Source organism: Megascapheus bottae, chromosome 4, assembly GCF_031878675.1.
Source record: "Megascapheus bottae isolate mThoBot1 chromosome 4, mThoBot2.hap1, whole genome shotgun sequence".
Classification (NCBI taxonomy): Eukaryota; Metazoa; Chordata; class Mammalia; order Rodentia; family Geomyidae; genus Megascapheus; species Megascapheus bottae.
Window position 1 is genome coordinate 8,150,835 of NC_143512.1, and position 14,472 is coordinate 8,165,306.

Consider the following 14,472-nt stretch of genomic DNA (forward strand, 5'->3'; position numbering starts at 1 on the left):
TGTTATGTAACCTAAGGCTGCTTTGTGACTGATCAACATAGAGCTGTCTTGTTTGTGAGGTTATTTTCTGTACTTTTGTAACTGAACATTTTCTTATTTACTTACACTTAGAGTAAGAGGAACTTGTTATTTGACAGGAGACAAATCTGATTGCAAGCCCCGATTTTCTTACTACTCATGCCCTATTTGGATACTTTTTAAAAATTTAATCTTCCAAATGGGAAAATAGTAACCTGGGTGCTGGTTGGTTCATAACTGTAATCCTAGCTATTCAGGAGGCTGAGATCTGAGCACTGAAATTTAGTCATTTCCAGGCAGCAAAGTCTGTGTGACTCTTGTTTCTTCTAACCAGCAAGAACTGAAAGTGGAGCTTTAGCTCAAGTGGTACTCAGCCTTGAGTAAAGAAGCTAAAGGGTAGCACTTTGATCCTGAGTTCAAGTCCCATTACTGGCATATTCACACACAACTGGATGGCAGAAAAAAAAATCTTGATTTTAGGTTGCTGTGAAGATCAGATAGAAAACAACAGGAATAATGGTTATCATTGTCAGGGACATCTTTGCCTCTGGGAATAGCTAACTCATTTGAGCTGCAAACATTGGATCAGATGGCCAAAAGGACTTCAGTGCATGGAGACTTTCTGGTGCTATTAGCAGCCATGAGTGAGTGTGTTTGCAAGGCAAGTTGGGATTGCCATAGTCAGAGCTTTGAGAAACGTGGTAGCAGTGTGACTGAGGTATAGTAAATGAGAATACTTCGAAGTTTATCTGTTTATAGACTTCTTTCTGTCTCTTTTTCTTAGCTAACATTTATTGTGTTCACACATTCTCTTTGTTAGGGTTGAGTGAAAGGCTCATTGCTACTGTCATTGGATATGGGTATTGACCTTCTAGAGTAATGAACAGATTGTGATTTTTAAAAGAAGTTTTTCCTCTTGACTGTCACATGTGCATTGACTTGCTATTTTCTCCCTAGTTTTGATCATAAAGAAATTGTAAACTGGACCAGAAAGGTGGTCAGGAAAACTGAGTTTTGAAAAAGTTCAGCATTTTCTCTAGGAATTCTACTGTTGTCTTCAAGACAACAGTACATTTTGTTGGGTAATATTTTTATAAGTATAGAATTTTCTTTTCCTAGATGAATCCACAGGAATCATCTATCGAAAGAGAATTGCAGTCTGTCGGAACGTGGTTCCAGAAATTTTAAGGAAGGTAAGTTTATTTCAGACTCTAACCACAGTGGATGTACTAGTTTTCTGATGTAATGCCATGTTGGGGCTTTCCCCCATTGTAGTTCCTCAGAGGAAGGAAACACTTCCATAACCTATCAGCTTTAAGATGATGTTTAAGTCTACCTCCTCTGTGAAGGATGTTGGTTGAGGGAGAGATGTTTCATGATTATTTTGAGGAAACTATTATGCATCATAATACTTTGTAATTTGTTCATGGAAAGAAAGGACTCTTAGCTTAGAAGTTAGAAGATATTTGTCTCATTTTTGGCAAGGAAGTGACAGATTCCCCCTTTTTTTTGGTTTGGTCAGTCAGGGGGCTTGAGCTCTGGTTCTGAGTGCTGTTCCTGAGCTCTTCAGCTCAGGGCTATGACTCTACCCCTTGAGCCACAGCGCCACTTCTGTTTTTTTGGCAGTTAACTGGAGATAAGAGTCTCATGGACTTCCATGCCCGAGCTGGCTTTGAACTGCGATCCTCAGATCTCAGCCCCCTGAGTAGCTAGGATTACAGGATTACAGAGCCCTGCAAGAGTTTCACTTTTTAATTTACTGTCTGAAATAATAGTTATTTCTGAGACCATAATGTGCACAGTGCTCTTTGTTGTTAGTCCTTTTGTGTGTGTTTTCGTAAAAATATTATTGTCAAAGATAAAATCTTCATGATAGTCAATTGCTTTCTCTCTTTGATACCCTTAAGCACACTGGGGATTCTTGGCTGGCAAAAGGTGAGTGGAAATATTTATTTAATTGCCTTTCTTGAGCCTTACAAGGATTGTTGACTGGGCTCTTTGGAGTCATTGGGAAGAGGAGATGAGATTATTGTGATAGGCTCTTTCAGAAATGTCCCAGTTGATTGTGTCAACCTGGAAGAGATTCTGCGTGTCATGTAGAGCTCAGCTGTGCCTGCTACTTAGCTTGCCAATCAGATTGCTGCGCTGACACAGGAAAAATGGCAGCTTTCGTCATTTTCTAGTCGTGGGTTAAAAAACTCTGTCATCTTCTTATTGGAAAGAAGGCTAATATGACAATGAACGTGAATGTTCTTTTATTTTTCAATAAAATGTGCTACATAGTAGCGGCAAATTATTACTGGCATTTTCCACAGAGTTCATCCTCTGCCTTTGCCCTATATACTCACTTGAATCTATTATTAAAAGGCATTCAACTCTGTCTTGTATCTCAATTCTTAAATAATTTAAGGATAGAGCTCTGACTTGTACAATTCTGCCTTTGTAGTTTGCCATGTCGTCTTCACCTTGGAGAGCACTCGCTTTGAGACATTGCACCAAGTTTAAAGTGAAGAAGTTCTTTCACCTGCTAGCTTCCTGCATGTGGCCCTATAAGTGGGCTCGATTAGAATCTATCAATTGAAGGAGGCCATGGCCAGCCCTAGAAGAGATGTGAAGGAGGCTGACTGATAATTTGCTTAGTGTTTAGCAGTTAGAAAATCGGGCCAGGAACAGCACAGGAGCACAAATCCTGAGCCATCTGCATGTCCTCTCCAGCTCTTCATAAGGTTATGGTAGGCTTGATTATCAAGGACTCAAAGCTATCTGTAGATCAGGATTGCTTATCTTCTTTATTCCCCAAGCCTGGAAGCAGCTCCAGACACAGTTCTTTTCATAACAGGCTCTTCCTGCCTTGAAAAGGTCCTTCTCCTTCTGTCGGACAGGTGAGCATTTTAAAGGTGCCTAGTATCCAGTTAGAAGAGGAATCATGGCTGAATCTTCGGGAGAGGAACATGGCTATACAGAGTCATTGCCTTACATGGACCCAATATGCATCCATGAAGGAAGAGTCTGTCTTTCGGGAAAGCATGGAAAATCCAAATTGGTAAGATTGTGTGTGTGTGTGTGTGTGTGTGTGTGTGTGTGTTTGTGTGTGTATGTGACATAAATTTTGTTTTGTTTTGTTTTTTGGTCAGTTGTGGGGCTTGAACTCTGGGCCTGGGCACTGTCTCTGAGCTCTTCATCTCAAGGCTAATACTTCACCACTTTGAGCACAGCACCACTTCCAGTTTTCTGGTGGTTAATTGGAGATAAGAGTCTCATGGACTTTTGTGCCAGGCTGGCTTTGAACCTTGATCCTCAGATCTCAGCCTCCTGAGTAGTTAGGATTATAGATGTGAGCCACAAGCGCCCAGCCCGCATATAGATCTAATTTACTTGAAATGTCTAAAGTGAGCAGACCATAGAATAGAAAGCAGATTACTGGTTGCCATGGGTAAGTAACACTAACAGATGAGTGAAGATTTACCCAGATGACCTAGGGAAAATGTCCCACCACCTAACTCCCACTGTGGGTTAAAGTTTCACTGTAAGTTCTGGGGTGGTTCAGCTCAGAGTTGAGTGCTTGCCTAGCATGCAGAGGCCCTGGGTTCCATCTGTGGCAACACACACACACACACACACACACACACACACACACACACACACACACACACACACACAGAGACATGCACATGTTTCAACATAGGATTTCTGGGGGCATATATTATCCGCCAATGTATTAGCACATTTATCTGTCTTCATTAACAACATAAAGTGTATATTGTCTAGCACTTACATTAGTCTGTGTTTCCAACTTTTGCCAGCATGATAGATTAGAAATGATTAATGACTTGGGAGATGAATTGGTGGCTGACATCTGGTAGCTCACATCTGTAATCCTAGCTACTCTAGAGGCTGAGGTCTCGAGGACTGTGTGTTGAAGCCAACTTAGAAAGACGGTGAAACTCCATCTCTGATCATTCATAAAAAAGCTGGACTAGAGATATGGCTCAAGTGTTAAAAGTACCAGCCAGGAGCAAGAAAACCCAGTGATTGCCTGGCCTTGAGTTCAAACCCTGGTACGAGCAAAAAAGATTTTGTTTTTGAGACAAGACCTTACTACGTTGGCTATGCTGCTCTCTGACTTCTGGGCTCAAGTGAACCTATTGCCTCAGCTTTTTGGGTATCTACGGGCATGTGTCACCATATCTAGTTCTTGAAAATACATTGTCAAACAAAAGTAAAATATCACAAGTACAGTCGACAACAATGATTGTGCTATGATTTCAGAAGATATTTACTGTTTTCTTTGTTGTTGTTCTGTGTGGCTTCAAGTTTTCATTATATACCTGTCATTTTAATGGAAATGGTAAAGCTTTCAAGAACATGTTTTAGTTAACATATTTAGTTAACATTTAGTCCCAAATCTAAAAGTTACCCTTAAGCCCCACTTTCTGTTTTTTTTTCTTTTTTTAATTGTAATTAATAGAAGGGTTACATTATATTAACCAGATAGAAGGAGCATTACTTCACAAACATTGATACTCCTCATGTTTTTGTCCCCATTTCCTTCCCTCTCCCTCTCCCCCATCTTGGTTTCCCCCCTTCCCTATCCTATTTCAAATAAACAAATAAACATATATACAGTATACCAGATAACAAGGGAAGATACTGTAACAATATGAGAATAACCAAGGGACAACAAAAAAGATGAGAAATAACATAGTACATTAAGAACAACAATCACACATTATATAGCTCTTCTTTCCATATCCTGGAGGTCCTTTCATTTAGCTTCATCCTATATGACCTTATGTATCTAGGTTTTGAGCTATTGTAGTCCTCTGCTAGGAAAGTCCGAATGAGGAAACCATTGAGAGTATGTTCCTTTGAAGCCCCACTTTCTCCAATCATAGGCATATCATGATAACAGTAGGTATTACAGTTGTTCTTCTTGATGAATGAGGATGCCAGTTCTTCTTAGCATCTGGGCTGACTTTGCTTAGAACCATTCAGTCCCTATTTCTTAATTTCCTTTTGACAAGAGATTACGGAGAACATGTATGTCTGGTAATAAGTACACAGACTATTACCAGAGAATGGAGATCACTTGTGTCCAATAAGAATGAAATAACGGAATTGTCTGATTTCATGCCAAATAGATCTCTGTCTACTTTATATACTAGTCTTAAATTTTGCAAGGAATTTTGGCTATTGGCCAATTCAGAAGTTGACCAGAACTTTTGTCTATTATAAGAACTGTCCATCATAATCTGGGGAAAATGTCCTTTAGGGAACCTTTTTACTTGGTACATTTCATGAACATTAGTTTTAAAAGGATGAGGAGGGAAAAGAACAGAGAGCAAATACCACCTAGAAGGACTCCTGAGGCAGGGCTATGAACCTCTCTTCTGATTGCTTCTTGGATTTCTCACATGCTCTTTGACTATAATGAAAGTTGATTTGAGTTTCCTTAAATAGTGATGTAAAGATTTTGGGTTTGGGGTCTTGGGATGTGGCTTAGTGGTAGAGTGCTTGCTTAGCATGCACGAAGCTCTGGATTTGATTCCTCAGTACCATGTACACAGCAAAAGCCAGAAGTGGCTCTGTGGCTTAAGTGGTAGAGTGCCAGCCTTGAGGGAAAAAACCTTGTGTTTTTTTTGTGCCAGTACTGGGGCTTGAATTCAGTGGTGGTTTGCTCTCCCTTAAATTTTTCTACTCAAAGTTGATACTCTACTATCTAAGCCATACCTCATTTTTGGGGGGGAGGGGTGGTTAATTTGAGATATGAATCTCACAGACTTTCCTGCCTATGCTGGCTTTGAACTGTGATCTCAGCTCTCAGCCTCCTGAAGAGCTATGATTACAGGCATGAGCCACTGGTGTACAACTGAAGATTTAATAAGATGACAAATGGTGCTGCTCTACATTTGGGAAATACAAAATACTAAATAAATGAAAGTTTGAATTAATGATGAATAAATGTTTTCAATGTAGAATAAGTATTTAAAGGCACTACATCGAAAAGAAATCTACTTTACGGAAAGGGAAGATAATAATTGCACTAGAAGCAGTGATATTTAGTTTAAGACAGCGTTCTTTAACATTTAAAAGCTGTGTGTTGAAACTAATCAGAAGACCACACAGACACAGTTATGTACAGCAAAGGGAGTTTATTGTCATTAATAAACTGACAAGGCCAGTTTTCTCATGGGAGAAGGACAAGTGGCACCTGCCTTTTGTTAGAGGCATTTCTGTACAGTCAGGGGACTAGAGGTGGGGCATTGTTGTTGTTGTTGTTGGTTGTGGGCTTAAACTCTAGGCCTGGGCGTTGTTCCCGAGCTCTTCAGCTTAAGGCTACTTCTCTACCACTTGAGCCATAGCGGCCATGTCCGGTTTTCTGATGATTAATTGGAGATAGGAGTCTCAAGAACTTTTGTTTCTGGGCTGGCTTTGAACTGAGATCCTCAGATCTCAGCCTCCTGAGTATCTAGGATTACAGGTGTGAGTCACAGACCCCTGTCAGGGCAGGGAAATTTTATTAAGGATGGGAAGCATTTGAAGATGAATGCTGAAGGTAGCACCTAGCTGGCATGGGGTTTTCTGATCACAATAGTTACAGTTAAGGCCTACAATAGTTACTGTTAATCTCTAGCTGGAAGCTAGATATGCCAGAACATTATAACAATTCTGGTTTGGTAGTCACAGCTGGCTCTGGGTGCATCTGCTGAGTAGCGAGGGTTTGGAAACTTCTGATAACTAGTCACCATCCTGTGTCTTTACTGATAAGCAGATCTTCAGTGGGCACCCCCTTCAGAACTCCATTTTTTTTGCACAGTTATTGTTAATCTTATAAAGCATGACCAGCTGATGATTCTACTCTCCAGTCAATAGCCAACATTTTTTTTTTACAGAAACACACTGTCATAAAGTTTAGAAAAATGCATGAGGGCCATTTTGAATTTCTGAGAGTCATTCTGATTAATGTCAAAATTGTACAGACTTCTGATGCTTCAAAGATGTACATTTTCCCTTTCCCATTTTTCATTCCTTCCCCCTCTCCTTCCCTTTCCTTTTTTCTTTGTATTAACTTGTACACCAATTATAAATAAAAACTTAAGCATTAAAAATGATAGTGTTTTTAATCAGCTAGACTTTGGTGAAATGTAAACAGCCTAAAGATCTTGAGAGAATTCAAAGGGATACAGTGGCAACTTGCTTAGCCTCAGGATTTGCCTCTGTCCTGGCTATATCGACATCTGTTGGGTTGTTGTCAGGGCTGTGGGTTTATTTATTTTTGTTTGTTCATTTTTTTGTCATAATGATGAAATAGATGATAAAAATCCACTTAATGGAGGAAAGATTGGTTTTTGCCCTGTGTTCTTAGAGGTTTTGTTTGTGGTCTGCAGGCCTCTTTGGTCTTAGACCTATGGAAAGGCAGACATCACTACAGAAACGTGTAGTAGAGGACAGCTGCTCACTTCATGGAAAACAGGGTGGAGGGAGAGGAAGAGACAGGCAAAGGAACGAGGGAGGGAGGTGAGAGAGAAAGAGAGAGAGACTGAATTAGAGACAGAGACAGGGATAAGACAGGCATACAGATGGACAGATGGATGAATGCCAGGCACAGGATGCAGCTCTGGAGTCTCACCCCCAGTGACCATGTTCCAGTCATATCCCAGCTTCCCTAGCTTCCACTGCCTGTCATTCATCTATTCAATTGTGAATCCTGCAATGGATCAATCTATTCATTAGGTCAGAGGATCCTGATCTTGTCTCTTCCCCATACCCCCTCCCCCCCCACACACATAGCATTTCAGTGAAAACCAGGCTTTCTAGCATGAGTCTTTGGGGGACATTTCCAGTTAAAATCATCACAAGGGGATACTATTTGTAACTAGATATGGGAGAGAGAACTTGACCGTGTCAAGCCAAGGGAAGCTTCCAGGTTTGCTATAGTTTGAGTTGTTTTCTGTGTTAGGGATGGAGTCTGGTCCATTTTCTATCTCTGACTTAAAAAAATTGTGGCAATGGAAGGAATTGACCTGAGCTATTTGGTCCTTTGTCTTTGCCTGAGGTGACTCAATAGGCTCTTTTTTTTTTTTTTTTTTTTTTTTTGCCAGTCCTGGGCTTGAGCTCAGGGCTTGAGCTCAGGGCTTGAGTACTGTCCGTGGACTTTCTCAAGGCTATATCTCTACCACTTGAGCCTCAGCACCACTTCTGGCTTTTTTCTATGTATGTGGTACCAAGGAATCAAACCCAGGTCTTCATGCATGCTAGGCAAGCACTTTAACCACTAGGCCAAACTCCCAGCCCTCAATAGGCTCTTAAACAGAGACAGGAAAACCTCTGAGGCCTCACATGGTATAGTTGGCAAAATTAAGAGTTCCTTGGAGAGTTTCTCCCTGTCCATTCAATTATGAATCCATCAGTGAATTTTTAAATATTTTAAACTAACTTTTCCTGTTTCCCCTAAGTTTTTATTATATGCTTGCTGTAGGAAAGTTATACAAATTACAATGAAAAACAGGGGTTTGTTCTTGCTCTCCTTAATTCTGCACCCTTCCCAGTCAGAGAAAATTGGTACTGACTTCTGCCCTGGTAGATTGGTTTGGCCTGCTGTTGATGTTCATGTGACTTGAAGGAGTCATATAGCATGTACCTGAATGGAATCTCTTTGCTTAGGTCAAGGCTGTGTCTGAGAGCAGTATCTTCTTTCTGTTGAATGGGCATGGTGCAGTTGATATAGTTCATCTGCTTATTCTGCAGAAAGATCTCCCAGCATAAACACAATTTCTGTGCAAAGCCCTTTGCCTTTATCTTCACACTACATTTGAATATATCATCATCATCATCATTTTGGTAGAACTTGTGTGTTTGTGTGTGTGTGTGTGTGTGTGTGTGTGTGTGTGCTGGTTTACCGGCTTAAACTCAAGGCTTGGGTATTTATCCTTGAGTTTTTGTGCTCAAGGCTGTCATTCTACCACTTGAGCCATATCTCTATTCTGGATTTAGGAGATAAGAGTCTCACAGATTTTCCTACTTGGCTGGCTTTGAACTGTGAGCCTCTTGGGTATGTAGGATTATAGCTAACACTGCCTGGCAGTATTGGTGTTTCAATTCATGGCCTTCTACTTTCTGAGCTTGCTTGCTGGGTTGATTTTAGAGATGGAATCTCAAGGACATTTCTGCCAGGCCAGCTTCAAACTTCAGTCCTCTGGATTTTAGCCTCCTTAATAGCTTATAATCCTTTGTGGATATGAGATACCTGTTCCTAATCTCTCTCTATTAATGTATCATTTCTAATGTTTTTGGTGACTATTCAGCTATTTTCATTATATCATATTATTGCAGTTGTTTTGTTAAGTGTCAAAGTTACTGGATATTTGTATTTTTACAATTATTTGTTCCTATAAATAATGTAATGAATCCTTTCATGGGTTGAAGGGATTTCAGACTTTTATTAGTTATAGCTAAATGGAAACACAGGTTCCTTAGCATTCTAGAAAAGTCCTCAGGGATGTGACCCTTGGGCCTTGTGTGTGGTGCTGATCTCTCCTTGAAAGGGTGTCACAGGCTGTGTTATCATTGTGTAATTTGTGGGCCCACTGCAAAATGAAAATCCAGAACCTACTTTCTTAAAGGTGGCTCAGTATTTCAAGATATCATTGTGAGAATATTCAGCCCAGTGTGTGGCCATTATGAACAGAATAAGCCCCCAGGTGTGACCCCACAGATAACAAACCCACAAGGCCTACCACGAGTGGGACTCCTGTACTGGGCCTGATAGCCTGAGACAAAACTAATTTGCCCCATTCACAAGCTCTGTTCACCAGGTCAGTGTCTGTCATCTTTCATTGAATAGGCATTTTTTCCAGGTGCTAGGTTATGGAAGGGCTGTGAGATCTGGAATTAATTCTAATTCAGAGTTGCTCTGCCATTTGCTTCTATGTGACCGTCAGCACGTTCTTCCCTCCCCCACTTTTTTGGCGTGTGTGTGTGTGTGTGTGTGTGTGTGTGTGTGTGTGTGTGTGTGTGTGTGTTTGAGATAGGGTCACACACAGTATGTAGCACAGGCTGGCCTGAAACTTCTGCTGAAACCTTCTGAGTATTGGGATTACACATGTGCATTATGGCACACAGCAAGTTTCCCTCTGAGCCTCAAGTTTCTTGTTCATCAGGTGGATCAGTATTACCTTGTGAGAGAATTAACCAAAATACATCTGTCTGTCCATTTGTCTGTCTGTTTATCTATCTATCATCTATCTATCTATCTATCTATCTATCTATCTATCTATCTATATTTATCTATACAGTGCTTTGTTATAATAGGCTGTTAGAAAGTATTTGCGGTTTTCTCTTGGCAATACTAGGGAGTGAACACAGAGCCCTCTTTTTTTCATATATTTTTTATTGTAATTAATAGAAGGGTTACATGATATTTGCCAGATAGAAGGTGCATTAATTCACATACACTGATATCCTTTCTCATGTCTTGGTCCCCAAGAGCCCTCTTGGTATTTGTTTATTAGGTAGGCACTCTAATGCCTCAGCCATGCTCTAGCCCCTTTTCTTTTTCTTTTTTCTTTTTTTTTTTGCCAGTCCTGGGCTTGAGCTCAGGGCCTGAGCACTGTCCTTGGGCTTTCTAAAGGCCAGAGCTCTACCACTTGAGCCTCAGCACCACTTCCGGCTTTTTCATATGTATGTGGTACCGAGGAATTGAACCCGAGTCTTGGTGCATGCTAGGTAAGCACTCTACCACTAGGCCAAACTCATGGACCCATCCTTTTTCTTTTGGTAAAAAATTAATTTAATTTTGTTGTAAAGGTAATGAGTACATTTCTTGTCAGACATTGTTATCCCCTTTCCTTTATTCTTCTCCCATTTTTCCCTCCCTCTCGACTCTCCACCCTCTGCAAGTTGCAAAGTTCATTTCCAGCATAGTGTTTTGTGAGTATTGCTGTTGCATTGTTTCACCCTTTGTACTTTGTCTTACCATTTTGTTCCCTTTTCCTTTCCCAAATCAAAGAAACATAGGGTAGTAAAATCAAAAACAATGACAACAGGTGATAAACCAAAATAAAAAAATGAAAGAAAAAAGAAATAAATTCACATAGTACATTAAAAATAACAACAACAAAAAGGACCTCTTCTTTCATACCTTGGAAATCATTTCGATTGGCATCCTTTTATATGATCATATGTACATAGCTATTGCGTGATTGTGATCCTTGGCTAGGATTATCCTACACATATACTAATTATTACAAATGAGGGAAATCGTGGAGCCTGTGGGTCTGGCTTACTTTACTTAATATGATTTTTTTAAGTCTTTCCATTTCCTTATGAATGAGGCATTATGATCCTTTCTGCTGAAGCATAAAATTCCATTGTGTATATATACCACATTTTCTTTTTTTCTTTTTTTTCTTGTCAGTCCTGGAGCTTGAACTCAGGGCCTGAGCTCTATCTTTGAGCTTTTTCAAGGGTGGCGTTCTACCACTTGAACCATAGCACATTTTGTGGCCCTTTCTGAATTGAACCCAGGGCTTCGTACATGCCAGCAAGTACTCCACTACTAGGCCATCGGCCCTATACCACATCTTCTCACTCCATTAATCTACTAAGGAGCATCTGGGTGGTTCCATATCTTAACTATGGTAAATAATTCTGCACTGAACATACCAAAGGGCTATCCCTAGCTGAGAATTCAAACATGCCATTGTATCAGGGTGGCATATGCATTTCATGCATGCTAGCATGTGCGCATACACATGCACCCATTATAAAATATTCTGAAAAGTACTGGATCCAGCAAGCTATAATCAAAATGGCTATTGAAATTTTTTTGAAAGGAGTGACATTGATCAAGATAAATTCTATAGAGATGGAGATCTTACTAATTTTTTTCCCCCAGACATGCCAGGAACTGTCATCTTACCTTCTCTGCCCTTTTAGTAGCTGGGATGATAGGTATAAGTTACTATACCTTGCTGATTTTTAATTCTTTCTTTCTTTTTTTTTGTGGGCCATTGGGCTTGAACTCTGGGCCTGGGAACTGTCCCTGAGCTCTTTAGCTCAAGGCTACCACCCTAGCCTTGAGCCACAGCCCCTCTTCCCATTCTCTAGTGATTAATTGGATATAAGAGTCTCAGGTTCTTTAGTACCTGGGCTGGCTTTGAACCATGATCCTCAGATCTTAGCCTTCTGAGTAGCTAGGATTACAGGGGTGAGCTACCGCACCTGGCTTTCAGTTCTTAAAATATTACATTTTAATGCATGGAGCTCAAATTTATACCTGCACGCAACTGCCTGTTTCGAGAGATTCCATCAGTTGATTTATTTAGTAGTGTGGTGACATTTCTTACTGATATTCACTGTTGATAATTAGGTGACAGCCACAGTTCTCTCAGAGAAGCTAAGAAAGAGCTCTAGGAGACAAGGTTAGCACTGATGTGAGCATGGATGTGGTGAACAAGGAGGAGGCAGGGAAGACTGGAGGGTTCCGCTACAGGCACTTTGCCAGAATCAGGGCAGGTAGAGGGCTCCTCCATCCAAGAGTCTGTGGTGACTGTGGCTGCCTTACAGTTTATGAAGGATAGGAGGTTTGGAGTTGAGTCTAGCTGGATGTGCAGTGCTAGCAATAAATGCCTTAGCCCCTCTTTCTCTGATTAATCAATGGGAGTAATACTGGCAGTGATGGCAGATTTGGATTATTCTTATTGTGACTAGTATTGTTAGTATTAGTGATTAATATGTTTTGATTGCTTACACAAACGACTTTGAGTGCTTTACAGAGATTATTCAGCCATGTTGAAGTTTCATTTTGTAGAAGAAACCTGGTATCCCAGACTTTTCAGGAATTTATTTATATGGGTTGGTAAGCCAGATGAGATACAATGTGAATCCAGGGGAGCAAATTCCAGCAACCAAATTCCATTTTTTCTCTCTCTCTCTCCCTCTCTCTCCCTCTACACATGTCTAGCTTGTTTTATATAAATATCTATGTGTATGTTATATCGCTCAATGCAGCATTCATATACATGCACGATATCTATTGGAGGCTCTATAGAGTAATGGTTCACCGAGGAAGTTCAGTTTTATAACATAAATGTGCCAGGTGCAGAGAGACCACCCAGAGGTGTGGTGTCTGTGAGTGGGAACTGTGCAGTGTCTCCAGCAGTGTTAGATACCCAGGGACTCACACAGCTGACCCCACCTCCTTGTTTTCCCTTTGGAGCTACTATTCCTCTTTGGTTACATAAATTCCCAAACACTGTGATTGTAACTGACCTATTATCACAAGAAGAATCTATCAGTGGAACCACTTTCTCTCTCCTCAAAGATGCCTTAATTAAATTCCCATCATGAAAACAATTAGGCAAAGATTTGCTATACATAGCCTGTCAATAATTCAGGGGCAAGATCTCATGAAAAGCTTTTGCTATTCTGGAAGGTGTCATGTAAAGGATTTAGGGATGTAGGTTTTACAGGGATGAAAGGCAGGTGTGGGGAAATCTGAATTATACTATCTCTTAAGTGAGACACAATACACTTCAAGCCTGATGTGGGAAGAAAGGCTCTGGACAAAATATGTGAAGTACTGAGATTCTATATTATAAGAAAAGAAAAGCTGAGAGGTAAGACATCTCATTTAAAGTCTCTTTTCAGTGAAGGGCATGTGCAAAGTTGGCAATCCACTTTGCCAGAAATGGTTCTTGATAGCACAGTGCCCACATTTGTTTATATAAAAAACTTGACTATTATTTTGTGTGATTCCCAAAGTGATACACAAGATGAACACGTAAACAATTAGCCTCTATACTCCAAATGCACACAGATTTTGTTTGTTAATCTATACTTCAGTCTATTAGCTCTTTTCCATCCATCCATCCATCCATCCATCCATCCATCCATCCATCCATCCATCCATCCATCCTTGTTTACACCCCCATATACTTTCATCCTTTCTGAGCTGAAATTGTATACTATATAATTAAAGCTATATACTACATACTATATAATTTAAGCTAGTTATGTGTGACAACAAGAAAATAATGTGATTTGCTTTGACAGTGAATGTTGAGGGAAGGTGTAGCATTTCCCCCCTCCCCAGCTTTCAACTGGTACTTGAACTCAGTATTTGCTGCTTTCACCCATTGGCTGTCACTGTTACTACCTGAGACAGGACTCCAAGCCCAAGTGTTGAATATTTTTTCTCTAACTCTGTTAAAATAGAATGGGGTCCTCTCACTGGTTGATGATAAGAGCATGCTCCATTGTTCTTTGACATGTGGACAAACCCTGAGCCTGTTATTTCTGAGGACTCACCCTTCACCCCTCTGGCAAAAGCAGCAGAAAGAAAGATTGGTTAGCATATGGCACCAGGGAGATTTTTTATTAATCCCTCGCCTACACTTGCCTTGAGGACTGAAAGAGTTCATCTCTCCTGAGAATGGGACACTGCTCAACTTT

The 14,472-nt window shown here is 40.4% G+C and overlaps 1 protein-coding gene across 3 annotated transcripts in view; it reads left to right on the forward strand.

The window, feature by feature from the left end:
* Prelid2 (PRELI domain containing 2) overlaps positions 1 to 14,472 on the forward strand; it is a 70,293-nt gene that overhangs the window by 16,369 nt on the left and 39,452 nt on the right. For 2 of the 3 annotated variants that reach the window (XM_090331090.1, XM_090331089.1), the window contains exons 3-4: positions 1,138 to 1,211; positions 2,901 to 3,061. In XM_090331090.1, the coding sequence (XP_090187216.1) occupies positions 1,138 to 1,211; positions 2,901 to 3,061 (235 nt within the window). Of the gene's footprint in view, positions 1 to 1,137; positions 1,213 to 1,918; positions 1,954 to 2,900; positions 3,062 to 14,472 lie in introns of all 3 variants that reach the window. The other variant, XM_090331091.1, reaches the window with a different exon arrangement.